The sequence below is a fragment of the Melospiza melodia genome, chromosome 3, assembly GCF_035770615.1.
Source record: "Melospiza melodia melodia isolate bMelMel2 chromosome 3, bMelMel2.pri, whole genome shotgun sequence".
Taxonomy (NCBI): Eukaryota; Metazoa; Chordata; class Aves; order Passeriformes; family Passerellidae; genus Melospiza; species Melospiza melodia.
Window position 1 is genome coordinate 43,239,687 of NC_086196.1, and position 24,703 is coordinate 43,264,389.

Genomic DNA, 24,703 nt, shown 5'->3' on the forward strand with positions numbered 1-24,703 from the left:
TTCTGCACAGTCAATATTCTGTCTTTAAGCAGGGGTTATAGAGGCAAGGAGGGAGAGAGAAAAGTGTGAACAGAATTCATGAAAGCACTTTCAATGTAAGTAAAACAATGCCTTTTGTCCTGATCTCTACAAGCTAAAGTAGGTGAAATGGAAACAAAACAATCTATCTTAACCTGGCAACAGCCACAGGGGGAATTTTTCACTCAGTCTGGCTAAAATGTATCAAATCCTCTGAGTAGGTTTAGTGGAAAGTACAAGCAGGATAAATAAAAACTGGTCGCCATTGTACCTTCTCTTGTAAAAGTGATATATTAAATCCTGTTCTTCAGGACAGGCCCAATGAGAGAAGTATTTTCTTTGGTCCTGAAGTGTGTCATCTAGCCTGCAGCACACAAGAATTATCTTTAAATGCTTCTTACACAAATTAGCATCTCGTGCAGTTTTACCTTCCTACAACAGTGCCGAAACAGCATAAAGACAATTGCTGAATCTGATAGGAGATGGTAGACTACCTTGCTTTGCAATTTAGAAACCTGATGCAGTGGGTAAACTTCTTGTGTCCTGCACTAGTATTGCAGACACAATAAGAGAGACACTAATTTTTACCATTACAGGCCTTGGAAAACACCACATTCCAAGGGATTTTCAAGAAGACCCGGTAGCCTGCTTTGCCTGCACAGCCATCCTACTGAAGCTTACCCCAGAGGGAAATGGCATATCATGAAAGAGAATTTTGGAACAGCAGAAAGGATGTGAGCTTCTGCCAGTGGGAAGTTTATATAGAGATTGAAAAGAAAAAATAAATTGGCAAAATTGTACAGGACAGATAAGGTTGTTTATTTAAGCAATTTGTTGCTGTATATCTGATCTCTCCACTAACCTCCAATAAAATGGTGACACCCACACCCTGTTTTTGGGGCAAAGGCACCATGGGGCACAAGGTGCTGTCCTGGTCCATGACTTTGAGGCTCCCAGCTCCCAGCCAGGGCATGGGGCTCCAAAACCCCTGGACATTTGGTTCACCTTTGCAACACACTCAGGAGGAGTCTGCTTCCTTGACAGGTTGTTGCAGATGTGGCAGCTCTAGAATGGCTCCTGGTGACCCAGCTGTCACAGGGAAGGCAGGGGGCACCCTGGTCAGGCCTGATTCATCTTCCTATTTCAGCCCTCCCTAACATTTACCCAGCTTCTGTACTTAGTGTAAACCTCCACCCTTTTCTGAGGTTGCAGTGCCTTTTTGGGAAAGCCTCTTGCATGCTCACAAAGGATAGCTGTAGGTTTTAATGCCAAACACCTCTCTCTCAGCAGCTGGTATGTTTGCTGGCTTTGCTGGGCTGTTTGCTGGTCTTAAACCATGAAAGATTTTGCAGACACATAGCACTGTGACATGTAACAGTAACAGCTCTTACCCAGTTCTCTTGTAGATGTGATGTGAATTTCATGTAAGAAAATACAGCAAACCCAGTCAAGCTGTTCTGTCCTTGTCAGTATATTGATTTAAGTGAAATTCCCAGACTGATTTAAAACTCCCAGAGGACAGTTACTTGGTTCCAAAGAGACTCTTAGAACCAGAGTTAAAGAACCGGGAAGAAACAAAAAATAACAGGGGAGTGTGAAACTTAGGATTCCAGTAACAATCTCTTCCAGCCCTGCTGCAGGGTTTCTCTGTTAAATTTGATCTATTAATTATATCTAATATTGTCTTCAATAGCCTTGAATTTGCATTGGATTATGATACACATATATTCTAGTTCTGGCCCATAGACCAAAAATAAAATACAGAATAAGGGATAAAAGACTTTCTCATTTAAATAACTACTAAACCCCATACTTATTGAAGAACCAGGCATGGCATATGTATATATCAAATCATACACCAAATTGTCTATCAGGGTGTATATGTGCAAAATAACCAGTCTGGTGATAGTGGGTTTTTTAATCCTTCTAATGAGAAATAAGGGGGGTAGCTGCATAAAGCACTGCAAAAGGTTTCCTTGCAAATTATACCAGCTAAAGAGAGTTCCAGCTCATGCATAGCTGATCACATGCCATTCCTAAAGCAAAATGAGGAGAAGAAGTGGACAAAATTACATGCTATGATTGGGATCTTTGCAAAACCAAAAGGCCTGGCAATTTAATTTCAGTCCTCTGGGCTTGCTTCCACAGCCTGAGACTACATTTGGGAGAAATAACTTGGAAAAAGCTATGAAGCTTCCAGTGTGACTTCCCAGAAAGAACAGTGGGGATAAACCCCCCTAAGACAAAATCCATATACTGAATAAGTTTACAGGATACATGGCCTACACCCTGAGCTCCCATCCAGACTTCTGCTCCTTGATCACCAGAGTCACATTTTATATCCAGGGTACTTTAAATGAGAGGGCTGTTGTGTAAGGTTCTATGCAGTTTCCTCCTTTTCTCAGAAGTTCCCAGTCCATGGCAGTTTCACCACAGTCTTTTCAGGGACGGGCACAACTTTGTTCTCCCAGGAGATTTTGACAGGACATATGTCTAAGGCACAGTCCCTGAGTCCATCCTGGTTCTTGCCAAAGGACTGCTGGGGAACTTCACTTTACTACTACTCCTTTTGCTTTACAGCTCTCAAGTTGCTGAATCACAAAATGTTTTTCCACTTGGGGCACTGCTGTAGCACCAGGCAGCTTTGTTTAATGAATATTAATACTTAAGCACAATGACAGAAAGATACAGAGTCACATCAGAGGGGAGCTTTGCAGTTATGTACCACAATCTCTGCTTCCTGACTGAGGGGAAGCAAAGGCAGCACTACAGAAATGCTGGGGAAAGCTAGGATCTTTCTTGGCATAAACCACAGGCATAAGGACACCACTCGTAATTTAATTTCTTGCTTGACTGGATCACTTATTACATTTCCTTGTATTTTGGTACTTGTATACATTATTCATATCGAGTTAAGATGCTGCAAAAGTGCATCAACTCATTAGTGAGTGATACAAACAATTGTGTTCCCGTGTAGGGATAAGCAAGTGTTGCTTATCTGCTTAGCACCACACTCACACATTGTTTTGGTTACAATTGTCTCTGTGAGAGAAATAGGGAAGAAAACTTCGCCTTTAAAGAGTGTCAGATAGATAAATAGGTGTTGAAGGTTACATCCAGTTAAGCGCCTAAACCCCAGGATAGTTCTTTATATTTCATATAGAAACTCTCATAAGCACACCCTTTGGGAAAAAAACCAATCTCCACACCCATGTTGTGTGTGAGTGTTGCTCTGAAATGTAAACTGGAAATGGAATGAAGAACATACAAGTCTTCTAGAGGTCAATTTAACAATTTTTAAGAGAAGAATGCAATTTACTTCCTTTCTATTCTCTAAGTGTGATGTTTCAGCCCATGGTCACTGCTGGTGACCTCACCTCAGCAGAAATTAAGAGAGCTGTGACATTGCACAAACATGTGATAATTCATGTAAAAATACTTGCTAGAATAAACATGCAGGGTGTTCTGCAAGCATTTATTCTGCAGGGGTGTCAGAGCCACCTTGTGATTTCATACATCATTGAGCTAGTTTAGGGGTGAAAAAATTTGGGTACTGAAGGGTATCATGTGGATCCCTGATATTCTTTATAAATAAGAACAAGACTGTAAAAAAGCAGAAGTATTATACACATCTATATACAGTTAATACTGGAGTTTGTTTTTTCATCAAGTTAAGACGTCTGAAAAATACTTTTGATTCATCCCAACAATTCAGTGCAAAGTTACTAATGGAAAATGCAGAACTACTGCTTATTTATTTAATCCTTTTCCTTGCTTAGGGATACATAAGAGGCACATAAGAGCCTGAGAAGGGGACAGAATTTGCATGTCTTCTCTTTCACTGATGTGAAAGGCATTTTGCCTTCTGGCTTGTCCACTGAGTTTATCCCTTCTTATGATGTGCTCACCCCTTTGTTCAGGGATGCCTCACAAAGCAAAACACCACAAGACAAACTGCAGATATTGTGATCACATGCCAAAAAAGCATCTGATTTTTAGCCAGACTGTAATTCACAAATGAATCCTATCCCCAGAGAGAGAAGTTGGTCCGTCTCTGTTAAGGGAATGTAGGTGCGTATGGTTCTACACCCTCTTAGAAATAAAATCTGCACATTCAGACATGTTCATTTACAAATACCTGTATATGGATATTATGGATATGGCAAAACAAAGACTAACTTCTGGTGCACTACTCAATCCAAAATCTGGATGTAGTCTTTGCTAAATATCTATCCCTCCAACATGTGTAATGGGCAACTTGTTTTTTTTTGCTTTGGTTTTTTTTTCTTTTTAGCTAGTATGGAGTGATGCTTTTTTTTATTTGTCTTCTGTTTTTCCTTTGTCCCAAACACACTGAAAACTATTCACACCCAGAGCAGAGATCTGAGCACATTGCCCTCTCTTCTGTGTGTTCTTACCTCTGTGCTTCAAGGACTCTGAATGTTATTGTCATTCATTGTCAGATCTCTTTTAGGGTTTTCAGACCCAGATATAGCTGTAGAACAGACTCCACCACACAGAAGAAATAGACTGTCAAAGAGCCACTAATAAACATGGCCAGCATGAGAAGCTAGGTTCTCTCCTGTGCCAAAAGACTCTAAGAAACCACCTTCAGTGTGGGTTGAAAATATATTGTATCAATATAACATCTGCCTCCACACTAAAGTTGTTAAGAGACTATTTAATTTTGAAATAACAAGTCAACTAATTCTGCAGAGCGTATATGTGCTCTGGCATTCAGCCTCCCACACCTGACAAGCACAGGTTAAAAGTCATTATCACTGTAAACACCAAACAATTGTGCAGGCCGAAAGCAATCACACAATTTGTCACTTTCAAGCCCACTTGACAACTAAATCCAGGTTTCTTGTTAGTTCGTTATAGATAATTTACCCTTTCTAGCTTACTGCTTCAGTTTATCTCTTCTTAAGCTGTTTCCCCTTCTCTACTCTCTCTGGTTCTTCTTTTGTGGTGTGCAAGATGTGCTTTCTTCCATCCTATAAAACTATCCTTACAAAGAGGAAAAAAGAAAAGAAAATGAATTACTGTCTGCTGGATTCCTTGAGCCAGATTTCAAGGTCAAATAGACACTAATGTCAGCACCAGAGAAACTGTGCCTGATGCCCGTGGTTTGGGGAACAGGGGTGAGAGTTGTCCCCTTCAGCAGCAAATTATTAGTTTAGCACAGCTGTGCTGCAGCACCACAGCCAGAGATGTCAAAGCTGATCATAAACTCTATCAAAACAAGTGCCCCTTGATCTGATTATAGCAACTACTTGCTAGTAAATTGTTTGCTGGTGTTTGCAATTTCAGTCTGATCAGCCCCAGAGAATCCCAGGTTCAGTTTAAATAACCATCTACAAGCCACCTTCTAGTTAGTAGATCCTCCTTCTCTTGACCCAGCACTATTCATCTTTCCTCATCCTTGGTGTATTAAAGCCAGGATCTTCACACACTTGCTTAGAGTTCTTGTTGGTCTTCCCCTCTACTTGAATGGATTTTTTTAAATGTTATCTTCTGGCCATTTATTTTCCTGGCACAACCCAAATTTTCAGATGGTTCCATTCAGCATGCTTTGGCTGGCTTGCAAGCCCTGCCTTCCCAGAGAAAGGATTGTCTGGAAATTGGGTCTTATTTCACATTTCTCATATTTTTTGCATCTCAAAGCCCCCCAGACAATTGATTAACCAGATAGCCAATACACCCAGGAAACAACCAATCAAACCAAAGAAAGCAAATCCCACAGTCTGTGGAAACCCCTACAGAGGGATTATCTACCTCGGGCAGGCTGACAGGGATTGGCAGGGAGCTGCACCTGAAAGCCCAGCCAGGGCAGCACAGCCCATGCAGGCGGTGCCCAGTGAGCAGATGAGGGTGTGGGTGGCACCAGCCCCGCTGAGCCGTGGGCTCCTGTGCCCAGCTGGCAGCTTCCTTAGTGGGCTCAGCAGGGACTGCGTGGGTGGGCAGGCACAGCTCGTGTGCCTGGCCACTACAGGCTCTGGGGGAGCACAAAGGGTGGCCCCGGGCATCTCTGTGCTCCCCAGCCAGGGAGCAGTCCTTCCTCCTTTGCTTTCCCATATCCTCTGAAACATAAGGCTGTGTACATTTCTTAATCCTAGTGTTATATAAGTTATCTCAAAAATCTCTCCTGCCACCATCCCAGACAATCAAGAGATTTTCCTGCAGCTACTTTGGGCTATCATAGCCTGTAAACCCACAAATGCTTTAAGCTGCTCTGAGCCAGAACTGACACTCAAAGCCTTCCTTTATCCCATGCCATCATTTTGCCAATGCAGGGACAAGAATCTGGACAGCCATGCTGTGAAATCAAATTGGAAAATAAGAGGGTTTTTTTTTTTTCTCCTTTCTTTTTCTGGCATGATTGTGACCTAGATTAGTTGTCCCTGTCATTCCCTGCCAGATGATTGAATAATTGCACCAAGGGTTGTGCTGACACAGAGGAGAAGGTGGAGCAGCAGAAGGGACCAACTGGGGAGGGCCAGAGCATCCCCCCAGCACACAGCTGGCTCCTGCTGCCCTGGGGTGACCTGAAGTACACACAGCCTATGCTCCATCTTCACTACCCAGCTCAGTGCCAGGTCTTTCTGGGCATCCTTCTGACATTGTGTTCTCCTTGGTGATCTTGACCCTTCTGTCCCTTTCAGCAGATGCTCACACCTCAACAGAAAGCATGTGCCATGAAATCCCTCCCGCTTCTCAGTCCTCTCTGGGTGATTATTACCCATATGCCTCACTCTGCTGGGTGAGGGTGAATAACCCTATGGACTCGTACTGCTCTTTGCTCCACAGCTCTTCATTTCTCTCCAAAACTTGTCGCTGTGCCATTGATTAGCATAATTAATTTTAAACCCAGAGCAATTATTTCCAGACATCACTTAGACTGGAATTCTGGCCTTGTGTTTAAAAAATTAAATTGTACCAAGAGTCGGTCCATCTTCCCAACTTCTATTGGCTTAGGAATCTTTTATCAGGTCCTTGGTCATATGAAAGGCATTGAAAATTCAGCTTCTCATCCTACAGGAAAGGGACATGACCTTGCTTCTTTTTTTGTAGATATCTATTGATCCAGCCATGACAACTGTTCATAAAACCTGACCTTTCAAAGACACAAACATCTGAAGAGGAACATGCTTATTCCTAGGAAGATGCTAGAACTGGAGAGGCATGAGGCTCTGGGATGAGACTTTGGTTGAACATTTCAGTGATCTGGTTCATTACACGAGGTTTACTTACCTTCCCAGTCACCTTGCAGACTGCTGGAGCACTGAGGAGGTGAAATGCAGGCCAGAAAGTTTCTGGTGTTGCTGAGCTATTCCTTGGGAGTGCAGAGGGCAGCCAGTCTGAGTGTTGGAGAAGGAACTGCTCTTGAATGTGAGGCAGTGTGCCAAGAATTTATGGTACAAGGCTTCTCCTTTCCTGTGCTACAGGTAGGGGTTATATAGAAGTTCTTAAAAACTAGGAGTTTATTCAGGGCTACCACTCAACTTCCCTTGAATATCCTCCCCACTTTACTTTTTTCCTGATGTTGTTGATGGTCAGTTGCTTCAAATGAGATTGTACAAATTCTGGTGATATGCTGCATGTTTTTTCACATGGGGAATGAGAAAGATTTTTTACAGCTTCAAGTACACCTAGGGAGGGGGATTTCTGACCATGACTTCAAATGATAAGTAGCACAGTGTACTGCATCCAAGTTTTCTTGGGCACCAGATAGATTCATTCTGTTTTGGGAGTCTGATTGAGCAGAGGGGATAATTCCAGAGCAGAAGGTGAATGTTCCTAGTTTCACAGCTGCACAGATATAAAACATTGCAGATAAGAATTTACACTTCCTATAATCCTGACACAGCTGTTTGCCTCGTGGGATGATTCATTTACACTTAAGAGGAAAAATGGTGGCAAAACTGACTCTTCCCACTGATGCTTTATATTCCTCACTGCAGATTTCAACAGGCTTGTTACCTACCCTGTTCTGAATGACTAGCCAGAAGCATTTTTCTCCTTCAAAGAACATAAAGTAAAGCAATTAAGCCACTTCTTTCAGGAACCCTCTGCACTGCCGCCCTGCTTCCTCTGCCAGACTCCCTTTTATTGCACCCAGGGGTTCCTTACAAAGCAACTCAGACACTTTCATGATGGCATGCCAGCTCCTTGTTCAAATGCACAGAAGATCCATCCTGCCTCTGGGCTTAGGATACAGATAACTACTCAGCAGGAATTACCCTTGAGAAGGCTGCCCCCAAAATGACTCATTAATCCTCATATTGTAAAGATGGGCAGAGTATCTAATGTTTTATAACTGGAGAAATGTATGTGAAGTGCTGTTACTGCCTGCAAGGCTAGGAGAAAGAAGCAGGGATACATTGCCATCGTTAAAAATAAAAGAAAAAATATAAAGGTATAGAGATCTGGGCATTAATTCTGAATCATGGCTCTGTAATATTAGCACACACTACTAGGAAGATAAAAGAAAGCCTACAAGGATACTTCTTATTCAATGCATCAAAAGTGTTTATTAATATTTACACAGTTGACATTGACTTGATAATTGGAAAATAATTCACTGAAATATTATCAACACATGTACTACATTTCCCATTTTATAAATCTAAATTTCACTATAAATTCAAATTCTACTGAAGCATGAACCCTAAGATTTAGGTGATTTCTGCCAGGTATATGCGGTACATCACCGTGTGGGGATCACCCTTGACCTTGATCAAAAGTCAGACCACTGCTTTGATGGAGCTTGGCAGCATTTTAACAACAACAATGCAAACCAATTTCCAGAATGCAAACCTGGCCAGGCATCTGGGGGTTGCAAACTCTATTAGATGCAATGTCTGTGTCTGATTTTGGCTGAGCAACACAAATGCAATCCCAGTAAGAGAGGAGTTTGCTGTATTTTGAACATGTTTTGAGGCATTTTGAACTGCTTGAAGAAGCAGGCTTCTTTCTTCCTTTCACTTAGGAGGATTTCATAACAAGACCAAGAAATGCCCAAAGCTTGGAGAGCAAACTGCTCTGAGCTCACTACAGGGATATAGATGAGTAAGAAGAAGCACAAAGGGGGTGCAGCTAAGTAACCCAAAAGTGACAGCAAATGGCAGCAGCTGAGGAATGATGGCTGCCAAAGCCTGTTGACTCAGAGGGATCCAAGGTCCAAGCCATGTTGTGAAACAAAACCTTTTCCATGGTCCTAGCAGGGCTGTCTGTGGCTGTGTGCCCTCCATTGAGTGCACAGCAGTACATGTGTGTGAAACACGTATTGCTTTTTCTCTCAGATAATCAACTGTGTGTCCCTACTTGTTTTGTAAAATCAGTTCCTGTGACTGAACAAAAAGCACAGGACGTAGAAAGCTCTTATTCTCTCAATTGATTAAGAAAAATGGAAGACGGTAGAAATGCTGAATAGGCTGTCTAATCAGAAGCCTAATAATCCCTGTGCCTTTAATAAGGCAGAGGAGAGAGCATGCTAGATAAGTTCCTAGTCATGATCACATTTAAATTTTCAAATCTCAGTGATTCCATTACAACCTGGTAAGGAATTAAATTTTTCTAGAGGCTTCAAAGTAATCAGGTTGGCAAAATTGCTCAGCAGAATGTCTTATTTGTGTTTTATTCATAATAGTTCAGAAGTCATCTCAAGGCATCTACTGCTCCCAAATGGGTATGCATGTGTTCTGTGTACATCATGCTGTGCTCCTGTGCTTTCCTACATGGTGAGAGGAATGGCTTGTTGGGCTCATGTGCTGAGTACGTAGTATGTGCACACACCATCCATGAATCTGTCATTTGGAGGTACACAGAAGTCTGCCAAGCATGCACTATGACTGTTTGATGGGGAGAAATGCTGAATTTCTATTTGCATTTTATTTGCAATACAATGATTATTTTATTTTAATTTTTTTCAGAAATTCAGTGATACATTTCATGTGCAAAAATACCTGAGATTTTTGTCAAAGCACGTGCTTGTGTGTATATTATTTTTATTGATACTGGGGAAGACAAATGAGAATCTGCATCTGCTTGACAGGGCAAGGAAGAAAAGAAAAATTAAATGGAAATCATCCTATATTAACAGCCCAAAATGCAATCTGCAATTCTATATTGAATTACCATTGCAGATAGAGTACTTAGGAGACTATTCATTTTGTGTCTACCTCAATAAATCCAATGCTTCCTTTAAAAAAAAAAGAAGTACAGCAGTGAAATCACATAAAATGAAAGCTAGTGACTATTCAGCCAGAGTTCCAAAGTAAAAGAAACATTTAGAAGAGTATATTGGGAGAAGAGAGACAAAGGAAAAAGCAGCAGCTGAGTACATATTAAAAACTCCACCAGCAAAAACGTCTGGTGATTCTTTTGTAAATAAGATGTGAGGGGCAGATGCTCCTTTTTTCATCATTTCATCCTATGTTGAGAATACCAGGGGAGAAGCTCCTCTGACAGCTAGATACGCAGCAGCCCTTGCCATCTGGTAGGAAAAGTGCATCAAGGCTCAGCACAGGAAGCAGAATGAACACCATGGAAATCTATTTTAACCAGTATTGTGCTGGAGCCAAGGAGATAGCTATGTGGAGGTTGAGGTGACAAGAGGATGAAAAATGGGAAATCCACAAACATAGGTCAGGGACAGGCACCTATTGAGTGGTATAGCCACCATGTGTGCACATGTGTATAGCCACTCACTGGGTGTGTTTTTCTTTTCAATCTTCAGGAAGAGGCAGCCAGAGTTCTCGCCCACCAGCCAGTGTCCGTCGGCACATGTGCAGCTTTGAAAAATCCCTGCAGTGAATGTGTAAGAGAAGCTGCATGACAAAGAGTGGTTTTACCCCTTGCTTTCTTTTTCTCATTGGTTTATCATGTCTAATGATGGGACAAATGTGGTGCATGCCATTAAATATGGGAAATTTGCTTATGTCCCCTTGTTTCACACAATACTTTAAACATTGTCCAGATGTGATGAAGAGGACATTGAATAATTTTTTTGAAGATTTTACATTTATTTCTAAATGCCTACAACTTTGCAAATATGTCCTCTTTCTTGTACTAATTTTATCTTCTTTTTTCCATTCAGCCAACATTTTTCTCCTTTTTGTAGTTTTGCATAGAGATGACTATCCTGTGTGCTTTACAAGGCAAGATACCTCTGCTGTGCACAGCTCTTGCTAACCCATGCTTGTTAGCAAACTGAGGCTGCAGACCCAGCTGAGGGAGCACAGAAAACATTTGTTTTGGTGGGATTTGCAGAAAACAGGGAAATCACAAAAAGGCACATGTAAATAAAACCAGCAGGATTTTGTATAGAAACAAATGGCATCTCAAAATAACAGCAGTGAATCTTTTTTCTGTTGTAATTTCTGAAAGATGTTCAGATTCTGCATTCAGCAAACAATAGCGAAGTTCTGCTCTTCAGAAGCAAGAAGTGCAAATACTGCCCTCTCTGAGCAAACACAAACACGGTGCAGAAAACAAGCAAGCTGTTGCAAAAACAGAAAGACTTCACCTCATTTCTCCCAGATCTATGCTCTTTTCCATCTGATAAGCAGCAGATGTGTAACAGTCTTGCTCCCTGCCCCAGGGAAGATTGTGCAGTGACTCGGTGGAAGGATGCTCGTGATCCACTGACACAGCATTTTGGGCAGTGCTCCCCTTTGCAACCAGAGATGCTGTTGCACTGCTCTGAGCAGCGCAAAGCATTGCAGCTCTGTGTATGTCTCTGAGGGTCTATGCAATCTGTGGGCATGTAGCAACGACGTTAATTCAATCCAACCTGCCTCTCTGATTTGCAGATCAGAAGAAATCCACAAAATTAATCATACATTTGGAGCAGTTGTGATGGCTTTATGGGCCTTGTGCAGCAACCAGATTTGGCATCCTGAAAAGCAAACTGTACACAGGCAGTGTAAGGAGCAGCACAAACTATTTGTTTCTATCTTCTAAGTCAGAACAATATGCCTCTTTTTTTCTGAACTGGAACAAGTGCTGCAGATTCTCAGGGTACAGATCACCAATTGTCTGTCTGGAAATTCAAATGGGAGTCCAATGCAGGCATACTATTAGGTGGTAAAAGCAAATGCAACAACAGATTCTGTTCAAAAAAACATGAGCACAAGCTGTGAAACTCCTGAGCACAGGGAAAGCTGAACCTCCTGCTTTTTGCATGAACATGCTTGGTTATTTTTTTTCAGTTTTGAAAAAAAATCCTTATCCGCTCCTGAGAAACACCTCTGGTGGGACTCCAACCAGTCAATGGGTCTGCAAATGCTTGTGGTAGCTGTCCAGATAAGAACACCTTCAAGAAGCAGGGGAGTTTTTCAGATCTGCTGAGCATGAAGCTTGCTATTTTGGCTTTTCTGCCTGCCTCTGCCCCTCAGGCTTCCCCCTCCCTCCAGCCAGGGCTGATGTGTTCAGAGGCCTGGCAGGGCTGCACTATGGCTCAAGGAAGGGCACGTCCTCCATCTGCAGTCTGAGCTCCCTGCGGCCACACAGCCCAGTCTGAGCAGTAGACAATTGTCCATCATATCACCAGCTGCCCATCACCACCACCTGGTCTCAAGCCTCAATCTCATCCAACAGAACTCCAGCAATTTGTAAGTCCAGAATTTCCTTAGGAGGCCCTGCTTCATTACCCCAACATGCTGGAAATCACCACATGTCCTATGGTTTCCCTCAGCTCCCACCTACAAGCAAGTAGATGTAAACTCTTGAAACTGTCCTGTGTTTTGATGCATATTATATTTAGCATCATTTGTTTCACCAATCTTCATCTCCATTCTCTGTACAACGCTGGAGATGGTTAGAAATGCAGAGTCATCAAAATATAGAATCATAACATTTTATTATCATATTAAACCCAGAAGCATCAGCTTGGAGTTTCAGGGCTTTTTTCTTTTGAAGCTGCACATTCGTTACCATGGGAACTTTCGGATACACCCAAAAACCCACAGGCTTTGCAGGCTGCTTTATCTACTGTAGCATATTAGGGAGAGCTGTACACTACAAGCAAGAGGCCTCATGACTAAGCTTCCTGTGGCAACTCGGCTAAGTTTGCCACAGGGTTAAGCACTCAAAATGCTGGCATGCTAAGGCGAGTCTGATGGCTCTTTAAGCCCCGTTTAAACTGTTGGGAATTTATTTTATTCTCAAGTATGCCAGAGAGTTTGACAAGTTATTGTGGAAGAACCTCATTGACCACTACCCCTGTAAGGGTTGCACACTTTTTGGCAGGAAATATCCAGAGCAGCAGGTTTTTCTGTTCATAAGGAATTGCTCCTTTTTCTGATACAGCTAGAGACTAGGAAATATTCTGGCCATGCAGTATAATTTGGCCCTTTTTTAGCTTCATTTAGAGCTCTCAGTTGGGCATCTCTATGCCATGTGAAATACTTTTCAGCCTTGGTGTTAATGCCTTCGAGATGCTTGAAAAAATCCAGAATATATTTGGATATTTTAGTTTTATCTCATGCACTCTGTCCTATGTCCCCAGTGTTTTATTATTGCTGTTCACTATACAGCTTTCAGCTTGTCAATATCTTTTTGGTAAAAAACATTGTGGCCCAAATAATTTTCCATCAGAACCACAGAGGATTACAGAAAGCAAGGAAAAACCTCCAACTGTCCTAATTACTATTAAACTGCATTCATAGGAAAGATCTGCTGATTTCCGCACCATGGTGTGGTGCTTTTCAGTGGGGAATACAGAATTCATGGGCAATTTTTGTGGTTTTATTCTATTCAAGTTCATTAATTAGTATTTCTTATTCAACAGCAGCTCCGTGGCATTTCTTTTGATGTAATGTTTTTTGAAGGTTGTTGATCTTCACAGCCTCCCAGTCCTACAGATTTTTTTGCCTTAGTTGCACCCACCTACACTTTTTGTAAATGAACTTAATTGTAGCATTTTCTTCAAATGTTCCTAAGTTTTCTAGGTTCCTTTGCTCAAAACATTGTACTTTTCAGTTTTCAGGTTCTATCAACTGTTCTCCCTTCTGAGCCTGTAAGAATAAATGCTTCGGGTCAGGCATTGGCACTGGCTGCACTGTCATAAACATTTATTTGAATTTGCAGCATGAAACACACCTTCAGATAACCCAAATGAGCTTCTCCGTTGATACCAGAGGACCTATGATGACTTACACTGTGTTTTCCCATGCATTAACTTTATTATCCTTAAAAAAATTACAAAAATGATTCAGGAGGATGAATTCATTCTGAATATTCAGTGGGCTTTACTTGTTAATGAGAACGAAATAAACAGATTCAAAAGCTATTAACTACTAAGAGCACTTTTTAATTTCACTTTGATTTGCAGGTTTCTCATCTTCATTTCTTGAGCAGTGGATGAATTTTCTTGCTGTTTCTGACAAATTGTTTATTATCTTGACTCTGTATTATCTATTAGATTGTTTTCTCAAAGCAACATTTTAGTAGTTATTTGATTTTTTTTTTCCAAAGCATCTAATGAACACACAGGAGTGGTAAATTTTTTCACTAATATTGGATGACTGAAATATGACACAGCTTCTGTATTTCAGATGAGACTACAAATTTCTAGTAGTAATTATCATGAATAGTCAGACCTTCATACACATTATCAGTGTAATAGTCTCACACCTCTGTTGAGCTAGGTAGATTTGTGATACATGCTGAACTTGTGAGACTTCAACTACACTGAAGCAATGCATTGACCATTTATCTCACCATCTCCCACTCTCCCCATTTTCACAACTCTACAGAAGCTTATGTACATAAAAATTATTATGTCTCAAAGTGAATAAATCTACTTATTTTGGGACATTTGGCTATATCTGAGCTGTTTGATTTGGAAGTAATTCCCTACCCCTAGGGCCAGGTATGAGCCTAGCAGCAACCCACTTCTGTGGTAGCACAAATGTAAAGTGAGTGACCCCAGCCCTGTTCCAGATTTCCCCATCTGAGTGACCTGAGCAGAGAGGTGAGGGGGGCTGCCAACCTCTGATCCTGCCCAAGGGTCTGATCCCAACTTGGACACCCTGTGGATGGAAACCAGAATCTCATCACAGGGTACTCAGCCTAGGCATAGCCACTGCATCCACATTACAGACTGTATAATATTATTATTTCAATTTAGAAAAGAGAAAAATATCCCAATTATCAATAGGGTGAATATACATTAGAAAGCCTATCTGCAACTCAGATAAAGTAATGCTTAACTTCTGCATTAGAGTAGCTCATGAAGGAAATTATTTGGTTACATTTATTTTACATAAACCAGTGGCCAGACAGAGAGTTGGAAAGGCAGCTCTCGACTTGATCTCACTCACAACATCTCTAAGTATCATCAGGTTCTGCCCTGGCAAGACAGTATGACATCATTATGTTTTCCTATATTTTTTGTAGCTGTTTGCATTATACATTTAAAGCAGTGCTCTAATTAACATAGAATATTGTGTCCAATGCTCAAGGCAATTTTGTCCAAAAAAAAAAAGAAGGAGGGAGGGAGGGAGGGATGAGGGCAGGCAGGTAAAGGAGGAGGGGAGCAACAAGGAAAAGTTAGTTAAGTAATTTAAATTTCCAGAAACATAAGTGGGAGGTTAAACATTGCTCTAATTATACAGCACTAACAAAAGCATTGGAGCCATGCTGTGAGAACAGTTTTAAGTTCCTCTTGTCACTAAGATAGAGATTATAATGTAAACGAGCTAAGGCTGAAATTGGTTTGTGATTTCTTTTTTCATTTAGGTGATTATATGAGGCAAAAATCCTTAGCATACACCAGATAGGGACTATGGTTGGTGATGGCTCCCTCACTGATGAGAGAGTGCAAGGAAGTTTTACCAATCCCGGTTTAAGAGAGGGGTCCCTAGAACCAGTGCTCTAGAAGTTAGGCTGCAGGCACATGCAGACTAGCACGGCTTGCTTTGCTAATGAGCAGCAGGGATGGCTGTGGCTGCTCTGAGAGTGGCTGCTCAGTGCAGGGAGGAATCACTACCCTGGATTAGAACCTGCTCACTCCCTTAATCACATTTCATGCCCCAGTGGCCTTACTGAAATGGAGACAATAACAGAAGAGACCTTGGGGATACCAGCAAAGCACCTGCAGTGTGCTGCAGTGCAGGTATTAGCCTTAAATTTTCAGCTTGTTAGCTTAGGCCCTGGGAAGTGTGAGGCAGGAGCAGGACAGAGCTTTAGTCTAGCTCATTGCTGCTTACCTGACTGCAAGGCTGGAGAAAGTTTGTAGTTTACTGACTGCCTCTCTCTGGGCAGGGCAGAAATTCCTCCACTGGCTTCCCTAGAATGGCATCCATCAGCAAGTTCTGTGTAGAAATGAGAAAGGTTTTGTCCAATGCACAGCTTTTGAACAGGGCATTTCTTTTTGTTCTGAACCCCACTGCCGCCAAATGCTGGTCACCTGTGTCAGTGCTCAGGGACAGCTCTGCATGTGCTACGCTCCAGAGCCAGCTGCCAATGGCTGTACCTGGGCTCTCTGAAGGGAGGAGCAGCATTTGGTCACTGGGCAGTGCCTGACACTGACCTCCTCTGGCTGCTGGTATGACAGGTCAGGGTTTGATTCAGACAATTTTTCCTGACTAAGTTGATAGGCTTCTCAGTTCTCATTTTATGTTCATTCCTAAAATTTTATTGTAATAGAAGGGACTGCCAGGTTATCCCAGTGCTTCCTACTGGCTGTGGCATTTCAGTTACCACAGTGACTACAAGGAGGTAGGTTGGGCCAAAACATTGGGCTGGCAATGAAAGACAGGTGATGTTTATTATTTCTCCCATAATATTCTCCTCTTCCTCTGATTAATTACCATTGTTGTTTAAAAAAACACAAACAGCCTTATATATTAAATCTTTGCTCTCTGTCTTGTCTAACACCACCAAGCTGGCTCAAACGACTGCATCACTCATCTCAGCAAGATTAAGAATCTTAATTAAGGTTCTTCCTCAGCTCACAGCCACTTGAAGAAGATAGCAGACCACAACTCTGGCATCCTGAAAGGACAAAACAGAGTATAAACCCTTTACAGATCAAGGAATGTCCCTTCCTGTTTTAACAGAAAGGGCTCTTTCACAAACACTTTGCCTGACTGCATCTGAAGCCAGGCCTGAAGCCATTTTCCAGCCTGTGGGTTCCTGGAGTTAACCTCATCAGGAAACATACTATCCTGCTTAACTATTTCATGTGCTATCAATTAGGAATTGTCATGCATAAAACATTCAAGGAAAAAAAAAAAAAAGGCAACAAAGTTTCAGGCCCACAAGACTCAAAGGTGATTTAATTCTCTATGCTTGATATTAGGTTATAACTTTTCTGGTAAAAGGATCAGAGTTCTAACTTACCTTAGACCAATGTGACAATAATTTTTCATCTCAGAAGCATTCAGCCTCTGAGATGTAAAGAAACCTTTTCTATTCAACATCTAACATAAGTCATCCTCAGAATCCTGAAGTAGGGAGAGAAGCCAACTGTTGTGGAGTACTCAGACTTGACACTACTCCAAGGAATCCGATAAGGTCAGATCCTCCAGGAACTGGCAAGAGCAGGACTCTGTTCTTGGCCTGAAATTGGACTTGGTTCTGGCGAACTCCTGATCACAAGGAGGGACCAGATTTTGGTCATCTGGAGATACTTAACAATGGACAGTGAGCTGTCTAACAAGTTATAGGCATGTCTCCTGTTGGGCAGGCATTTTGGACCATTTTGAACCATAGTCTCTGACTTGGGTGCATCAGTTCTTTCAAAGAATTTCAGGAAGTAACTATTAGGATCTGAAGTTGTTTTGCAGCTTGTTTAGTGTCTACAATAAAGAAAGAAAGCTGAAAGTGCCCCAGAGTCATACAGTTATAAAGTATGTTATAAAGATCAATGCACGTATTAGAAGCAAAATTTTGAATTACCAAAAATAGCAAAAGCTCTGCTCATGAAATTAATAAAAACTCACACCAAAAATATACTTCTATTTCCCCTAAAATACAAAACACATAGATAAAGCTGTGGTGAAAATTGAGAAAAAGCATCTAAATTCAAAGTATGTTCTCGCCTATAAGCAAAAGCAAACCCACCCTGTGTGCTGATAGGATATCCAGCAATCTACCTGAACATGTAGACTAGATGGGAGGATCTGGAGAAATAGTAAGTGGAGTATTACACTGAGTATATGCAAGTACAAACCTTAAGATCCCTTGAGACTCCAAGAAGTTTTCTTCTGAGCAGAAAGTGTGAAGTCTAAATCCTATGAGAAATTGACAGGAGAAAGGACAGAGTTAGGAAAGATAAATGAACACATGGTGGATATGAACTGGTAATCACCCTACTGATAAAATGAAGAAAATACCACTTGGTGCTGTCCTGTCACTGTGCCAATGAACATCAGGTTTTCAATACCCTCACTGTGACCTGGCTTGGTACCCTCTCTTGCCTTTTTGTGGAAATCCATCCCTTCTCCCATTAACCCAGGCAGATTATTTTGATCTTGGCCTTCTCCAATGGATGTTTCCTTCAAAAGAGGAGATGGCAATCACTTAGCAAGTGATGACCACACAGTCAGGATTGTCATCGTTGCTTTGCACAAGTGAGACAGCTCCTTCTCTCACTGAGACTCAGTTCAGGTCTGAGCTTTTCCAGACCCATCTTTGTTTTTGTCTAAATGTGAATTAATGATATTCAATATGGCTGCTCTTTGTTCCAGCATAACAAGTGCTCTTCTTGCATTTTAATGATTAATTCTTCCTGAAAGTGTCAAACTCAATGTGACCCCCTGCCAGCCATCCAGCAAGACAGAGCCCAGGTATTTCTATGGCAGTCTTGGAACTCCATCTCAAAATGTGACTCATTAACAGGCTAGCAGTGCCTGGACATAGCAACTAGAGGGAAAGAGCTGGAACAATAATCTGAGGCAAATAATCCATGGATCTTGTCAAATGGATTCCACAGAGAGCCACTGCAGCCCTAAAGCTCTTTGTCATGAGGCCATTGGAGCCATGAGCAGTAAGGTCAGGCAAGCAAAGGCAAGCAGGACCAGCTCTTCCCAAGGAGCAAGCTGCTACCAGACAAATCTAGATGAAATGGTCAGCTCACATTTGGACATTGCAGTACCAGCACAGTTTAAGCATGGCCATTGACTTGAGACTCTGGAGAGTGCTACAGAAGAAGGAAGTAAGAGCAGAATTTGAGAGTGAGGGAGAGGGAAATGAACTAAATAGGAGCAAGACTTGAAGACAGAGGTAGTGAGCTCCTTAAAATAGCTGTGCTTGCCTTTGATGTAAAATACAAAATCTTGGAAATAAAATGAGATAGAGAAAAAACAGATGGTGTAAGGAGGGATTCAAAAGTGAGGTGATGCACCAGCACTAGATATGAAAAAATAAATGATGCAGAAATGGACTTAGTACAAAAGGCAGAAGATAATAATAACATTTTTTTAGAAAAGCCCTTTGCAGTTATTGTAAGCTACAGTGTCAGCAAAATACAAGAGCACTTGACTTATTTTCCTGTCTACAAGAAGATACTTGTTTTGAAGTTAAAGTAGACCAAATGTGTTTCTGTGTGAAGAGTTTGCAGTTCTTGGCATGTTAAACATTACTTTAAAAAACTTTCACACCCAAGAGTTACACTCATTTGCTTATCTTTATAGCACATTATAAAAAAAAAGTTATACCATAGCTGATTTGATCAAAACAGGAAGGGTTCTAAGCCTTCATTCTTATCTTTTCATTGATCACTATAATATGGACGTTTCCTTCTTCAGTTCGGAACATGACTTTCTTATCTCTTAGGTTAAAGCTCTAAATCAAAACAACTCCAGGTCCTACCAACTACATGCTTTGGGGAGTTATGAATTTTTTAGTTTGGCCTTTTCATATGCCCCAGTTCCCACAGAGGTGGTGAGTCACAGGTCCAGCATTTGGAGTCTGGAGTTGGAGATGAGCTTCCCAGCTTGGATCCACCTAAAATTCTTTTTTTTTTTCTCCAGGAGTACTTACTGCTCGACAGAAAAATGACACATTGTCATGTATATTTCTTTTCTGTTTTGACAGATTTACAACACTAGATGTCTTGTACCAGTCTCTTCCAGCTATGACAAAGTCAGTCAATATGGGTTTTTTTTTATAAAATTCAAGTGGCAATTATTTACTCCTTAAAAAAGAGAACCATGAGAGTCTGAGCAAGGGAAGCAAAATGGTTACAACAATACTGCAATACTGTAGGGGAAACAATCTCCTCTGGTGTGTGCAGTAGCAGGAGGTGAGGCTGCTGTGCCAGCCTCCCACTCACTTTGTCTCCCATCTGCGTGGCAGTCTCAGGGTCTGAAATGTAATCCTTTATTTGCTTCTGGTCCCTGAGGGATGAAACCCTGAGATAAGGATGCTATGGACAAATCATCTCAGAATTTCTCTCCGTCTCTGGTTTGCACCCAGATGATGTATTTTAGAATTTGTGAACCATCTCTACTGCCTGACCTGCAATTAAACAGTTGCTTGGTCCTCTAAAGCACTGCTCAGTTCCTTATCCCACCAGCTGCTCATAAGCTGCCACTCAGCTTTGAGCGCTGCTCCCTCCAAGGGCACAGGGATCCCACAGGTCCTCAGAGTGGGACCTGACCCTCAGATCCTCACTCAGCCAAACTGCCCAGAGTTTTGGTGGGACTCAGCCCGTATGAGGAGTCAGAGAGTTTGACTCACCAGGGTCATGCTGCTGCTTGTTCCTCCTCCCACACAAACCAACTGTTTTCAGTCCCAGAATTTTAGCCTGGATTGTAAATAAACAGTCACCCGGGAAGAAGTGCATTTACCTCCCACCTGATAAAAGCCCTGGGAGTTCTTAATTTCTCTGTTAGCTAATCTGTTTCTAAGGGGAAAAGGGAATAAAAGGGAAAGGGGGGGTTAAAAACAATTTATGTCTCTACTCAGTTTGCCAAAGGCTATGACTGTGGATTGTTTTTCTTCCAACAGCTTGAAAATATTTCCTATAAGCTGCAAATCAGGCTTAATTAAATCTTTTCCTGTGACCTTTTTCCTGTGTTTTTTTTCTTCTCCCCTGCAAAATGGTGAGCAAACCTAGATACCAAATGACAGCTCAAGTCCTCAAACCACAGATGGCTCTCCCAGAGCCCTTCCCGCAGGCTAGCCTTTCCAGGTTGGCTGTAGGATGGAAAACCAACATCACTTTTGGATGAAAATCATAGCGTTGTTTTCTCATGTAGTATTTCTGGGAGGACATGAAAAACTGGTGGGGGGAGGCTTACTAATGAGGCAAAGCAATTAGTATTTTTGTAGGCTTGTTTGTTATGCTGCCTGTGTCTTCGTAATGTAAATGCAAATAAACCATCTTTATTTTATTCATAGTTCTAATGGAAAGTCTGTGTCATGGTCTGAACCAGGTGGAAGACAAGATCCAAAGGGGGAACATACGTGGCACAGACTCTCAGTGCATGTGAAGAACCAGGAGATAGGGTGCAATCAGACAGCGGTGATCAAACCCCTCACTAAAGACTGCCACGGCCAAAATCTGACTTTTACCGACATCAGCACTAAGACTCTGTACAATGTGGTGGAGGAAGAAGACAGAGAGCCCGTTCACCTCAACCAGTCCAACAGCCCTTCCATGGTGGTGCACAGGCGGGTGGCAACGACCCCCCCGCTGCAGGCCACAGCGGAGGAAACCCAACTCTTCTTGCCTGAGCAGTCCCCCAAGACCCTGCCCCTGCAGCCACAGTCTCTCATGGACCAGCTGCAAGGAGTGGTCAACAAGTTTGCCACCGGCATCCCCGACTTCAACGCTGTCCTCCCCACTCCCGGCTCAGGGAACGGCGTGCGGCCTCCCTGCCCACCCCCGCCACCGCAGCAGCCCCTGCAGCCCTTCCAGGTGGCTGCCTTCAGCCAGGAGCCCCTGTCTCCCCCGGCTGAGGAAGCCGAGAGTGAGAAGGTGAAGCTCATTCAGGGATATGTGTATGAGAAGAGCACAGAGGAGGAGGAGGACGAGGAACCGGCAACCAGCAAACTGACTCTCGAAGACTCTCCGGCGCTGACGCCCCCGTCCCCTTTCCGGGATTCAGTGGCTTCGGGCAGCTCCGTGCCCAGCTCCCCCGTGTCAGAGTCGGTGCTCTGCACACCCCCAGATGTGACCTACGCCACTGTCATCCTGAGGGATTATAAGCAAAGCTCGTCCACCCTGTAGATGCTGCAAGAGACAAGACAGGAAGGACTTCGGCAGCTGCCCACTGGGAGGACTTGCAGAGACAAGCCTCCCAGGGCTGTGGGAGAGAGAGTAGAGAACAAAGTGACAAATGACAGGGCAAAAATTTCATCCTGCACTTAAATAACTAAAATGAAACAAAAAGAAAATAAAAAATCCATTCTGAGGGCTCAAGATTCTCTATCTGTTGAAAATAAATGTACTTTGGAAAAAATGTTAGGAAACCACAACAAAGCACAAACTAAAGGAACAACTTCTATAGCAAAAAAAAAAAAAAAAAAAAAAAAAAAGAATATACATGCAGGAAAAAAAATATAATCACACTTAGTCACACCCTTTCTTGGCAATGCTTGAAAAGGACTCTGGGGAGTGCGACCTGGAGAAGTCATTAGCACACCTCATGGCTGTCTGTCTGCTATGGGAGTAACACACCCAGGAGCCAGAAGGGCAGAGTGTGGTGCGGGGGAACAAAGCTACTTGTATATGAGACATATATGCATAAATACCTTTTTCCTGGTTTCTACAGGTGGTATAACTGTGGAACTTTATACAGGTGGTATAACTGTGTAACTTTATTTTGGGGAGAGGAGATGAGATAATGTGAAAGCACATGGCTCTTACTGACTCCTACCTGAATGATTTTGTCCTTCATACTAGGCTGCTTTTTGGGGGATTTGGGCTTCTTTTAATGTTGATTGTGAACAGAGCAAGAAATATGATCAAGTTAAGACTCAAGAGGTTTCTGAAGAAAGCCTTGCCATAGTACTTGTAACATGATAAGGACTTAGAAAAACTGCCCTTTTGTACAAGGTTGCAAACCACGTGGCTAAACTGTTACACAACATTTCCTGTAGCAGAACAATATTTATTGACTATCTTTTCATAAAACAATGTATTTTGCCATGCCATTACATCATCCCTTTGTGTTACTTTGGAAACAAATGCATTGAGAAATAACTGTTTACTTAGAGCACCAACTGTTAGTCTGGAGGAAGGGCAATTCCACGCTGGGGGTTTCGGAGCCTCCAGCAGGAGAGTGAGCGTACGTTTGTGTATCTGTATGCGTGGGTACGGTGTGTGTGAAGAGTAATGTCCAATAACTACCACTGGAAGATTGTCTTATATACTATGAATATTTTTATGTTTAAATCATGTTTTTATATCGCGTTGGTACAAATATTCGATAGATCTTTGAAGGTTTGTATGCTGTGCTAACATATCCTTTTTTTCATATACAAGCTGAGACAGTCGTTACCCTTATAATAGGGTGCTTTGTTTTGCAGATATTTTATGAAGTAGATATATGATATTAATAACCAGTGCATTGAGAACTTGTTATTTTACATGTTTTGCAGCAAGTGTGGCTAACCAAAAAAAACCAAAACCCAACAAAAAGAAATCCATTTTAGAACTCTTGCAGGTGAGAGACAGGAAAAGTAAACCAACTATTTCACTGCTTCAGATAATTTAAAATGAAATCATGTCAGGACAGGAAATTTCATCAGTGCTTAATGTGTGCATAAATTCCCAGGTTTTGCTACTGATAATTCTTTAAAACCCTTTATGATGTTTAGTTGCCTGTTCTTATGCATTCACTTCTTGTGTTTAGTATACAATATAGCTTAAAGGTCACTTCCAGGCATTTGTAGTTCTGTCATCTATTCCTCTTCCTCCTCTATCTTTCATGCGTTTCCTAGAGATGGGCCTAATCTAAAGCTCCCTAATGACTGGCATGATAAAAGTCCAGGTCTAATTGCTGTGGTCTGAACATAATTATAATGATGATTACCTATTTATAAATGTGCTTATTATACATTCACAGATCAGGATTTTAGCTGCTATGATCTTTGCTAGTGCTGCTGAATTCAGCTGAGGATGACGATCTGTCCCACAGTTCCACGCTTTATTTCAAAAAATATTTTAAAGGAATGTCTTCCTGTTAATGTAGTTGCAAACCTTGATTTTAACCATGCTTCTTTTGAATATTCTACCAGAGCTTTTCTGAATTAATCATGATTCGAGTATTTTTCTTTCTTTTCACTTGAATTTTAAAAAGTCCCTCTTGTTATCAATTCATCTCTGAAGATCCAAATCTCATAGTTTTTCCCTAATTATGCAGTATTGGTTTTGGAATGTTTGGCTCCCATTCAAAATCAGAGACAGTCTTTTTTTCTCATCCTCTTTTCACAATATTTGCTCCTTTCAATATTACTTGTGGCCAATTGCTATCATCGTCCTGATGTGGAAAGCATGAAATGACTTTGCCCAAAGACAAGTTTTTGTCAGTATGTTGATGTCTCTATAATGAATTGAAGACAGCTGAGGGTTAGTTGGTTGATTTTTTGTTCTGCTTGGGGCCTTTAGGGGGATATTTTCTGTTGCTGTTTCTTTTATTTAAAATGCTGATTACTCCTTAAAGCAGTGAGAAAAATGCCGTCTTTGTTGAACACTGCACTGGCAATGAATTCTATCTGCTAA

The 24,703-nt window shown here is 41.7% G+C and overlaps 1 protein-coding gene across 4 annotated transcripts in view; it reads left to right on the top strand.

Moving 5' to 3' along the window:
* GRM1 (glutamate metabotropic receptor 1) overlaps positions 1 to 22,518 on the top strand; it is a 181,561-nt gene extending 159,043 nt beyond the window's left edge. Inside the window, exons 9-10 of one of the 4 annotated variants that reach the window (XM_063151535.1) lie at positions 10,760 to 10,840; positions 21,411 to 21,500. In XM_063151535.1, coding sequence (XP_063007605.1) covers positions 10,760 to 10,820 — 61 coding nt within the window. In that variant the 3' untranslated portion in view covers positions 10,821 to 10,840; positions 21,411 to 21,500. Of the gene's footprint in view, positions 1 to 10,759; positions 10,841 to 21,375 lie in introns of all 4 variants that reach the window. The other 3 variants (XM_063151536.1, XM_063151534.1, XM_063151533.1) reach the window with 3 other exon arrangements.
* Positions 22,519 to 24,703: the final 2,185 nt, after the last annotated feature.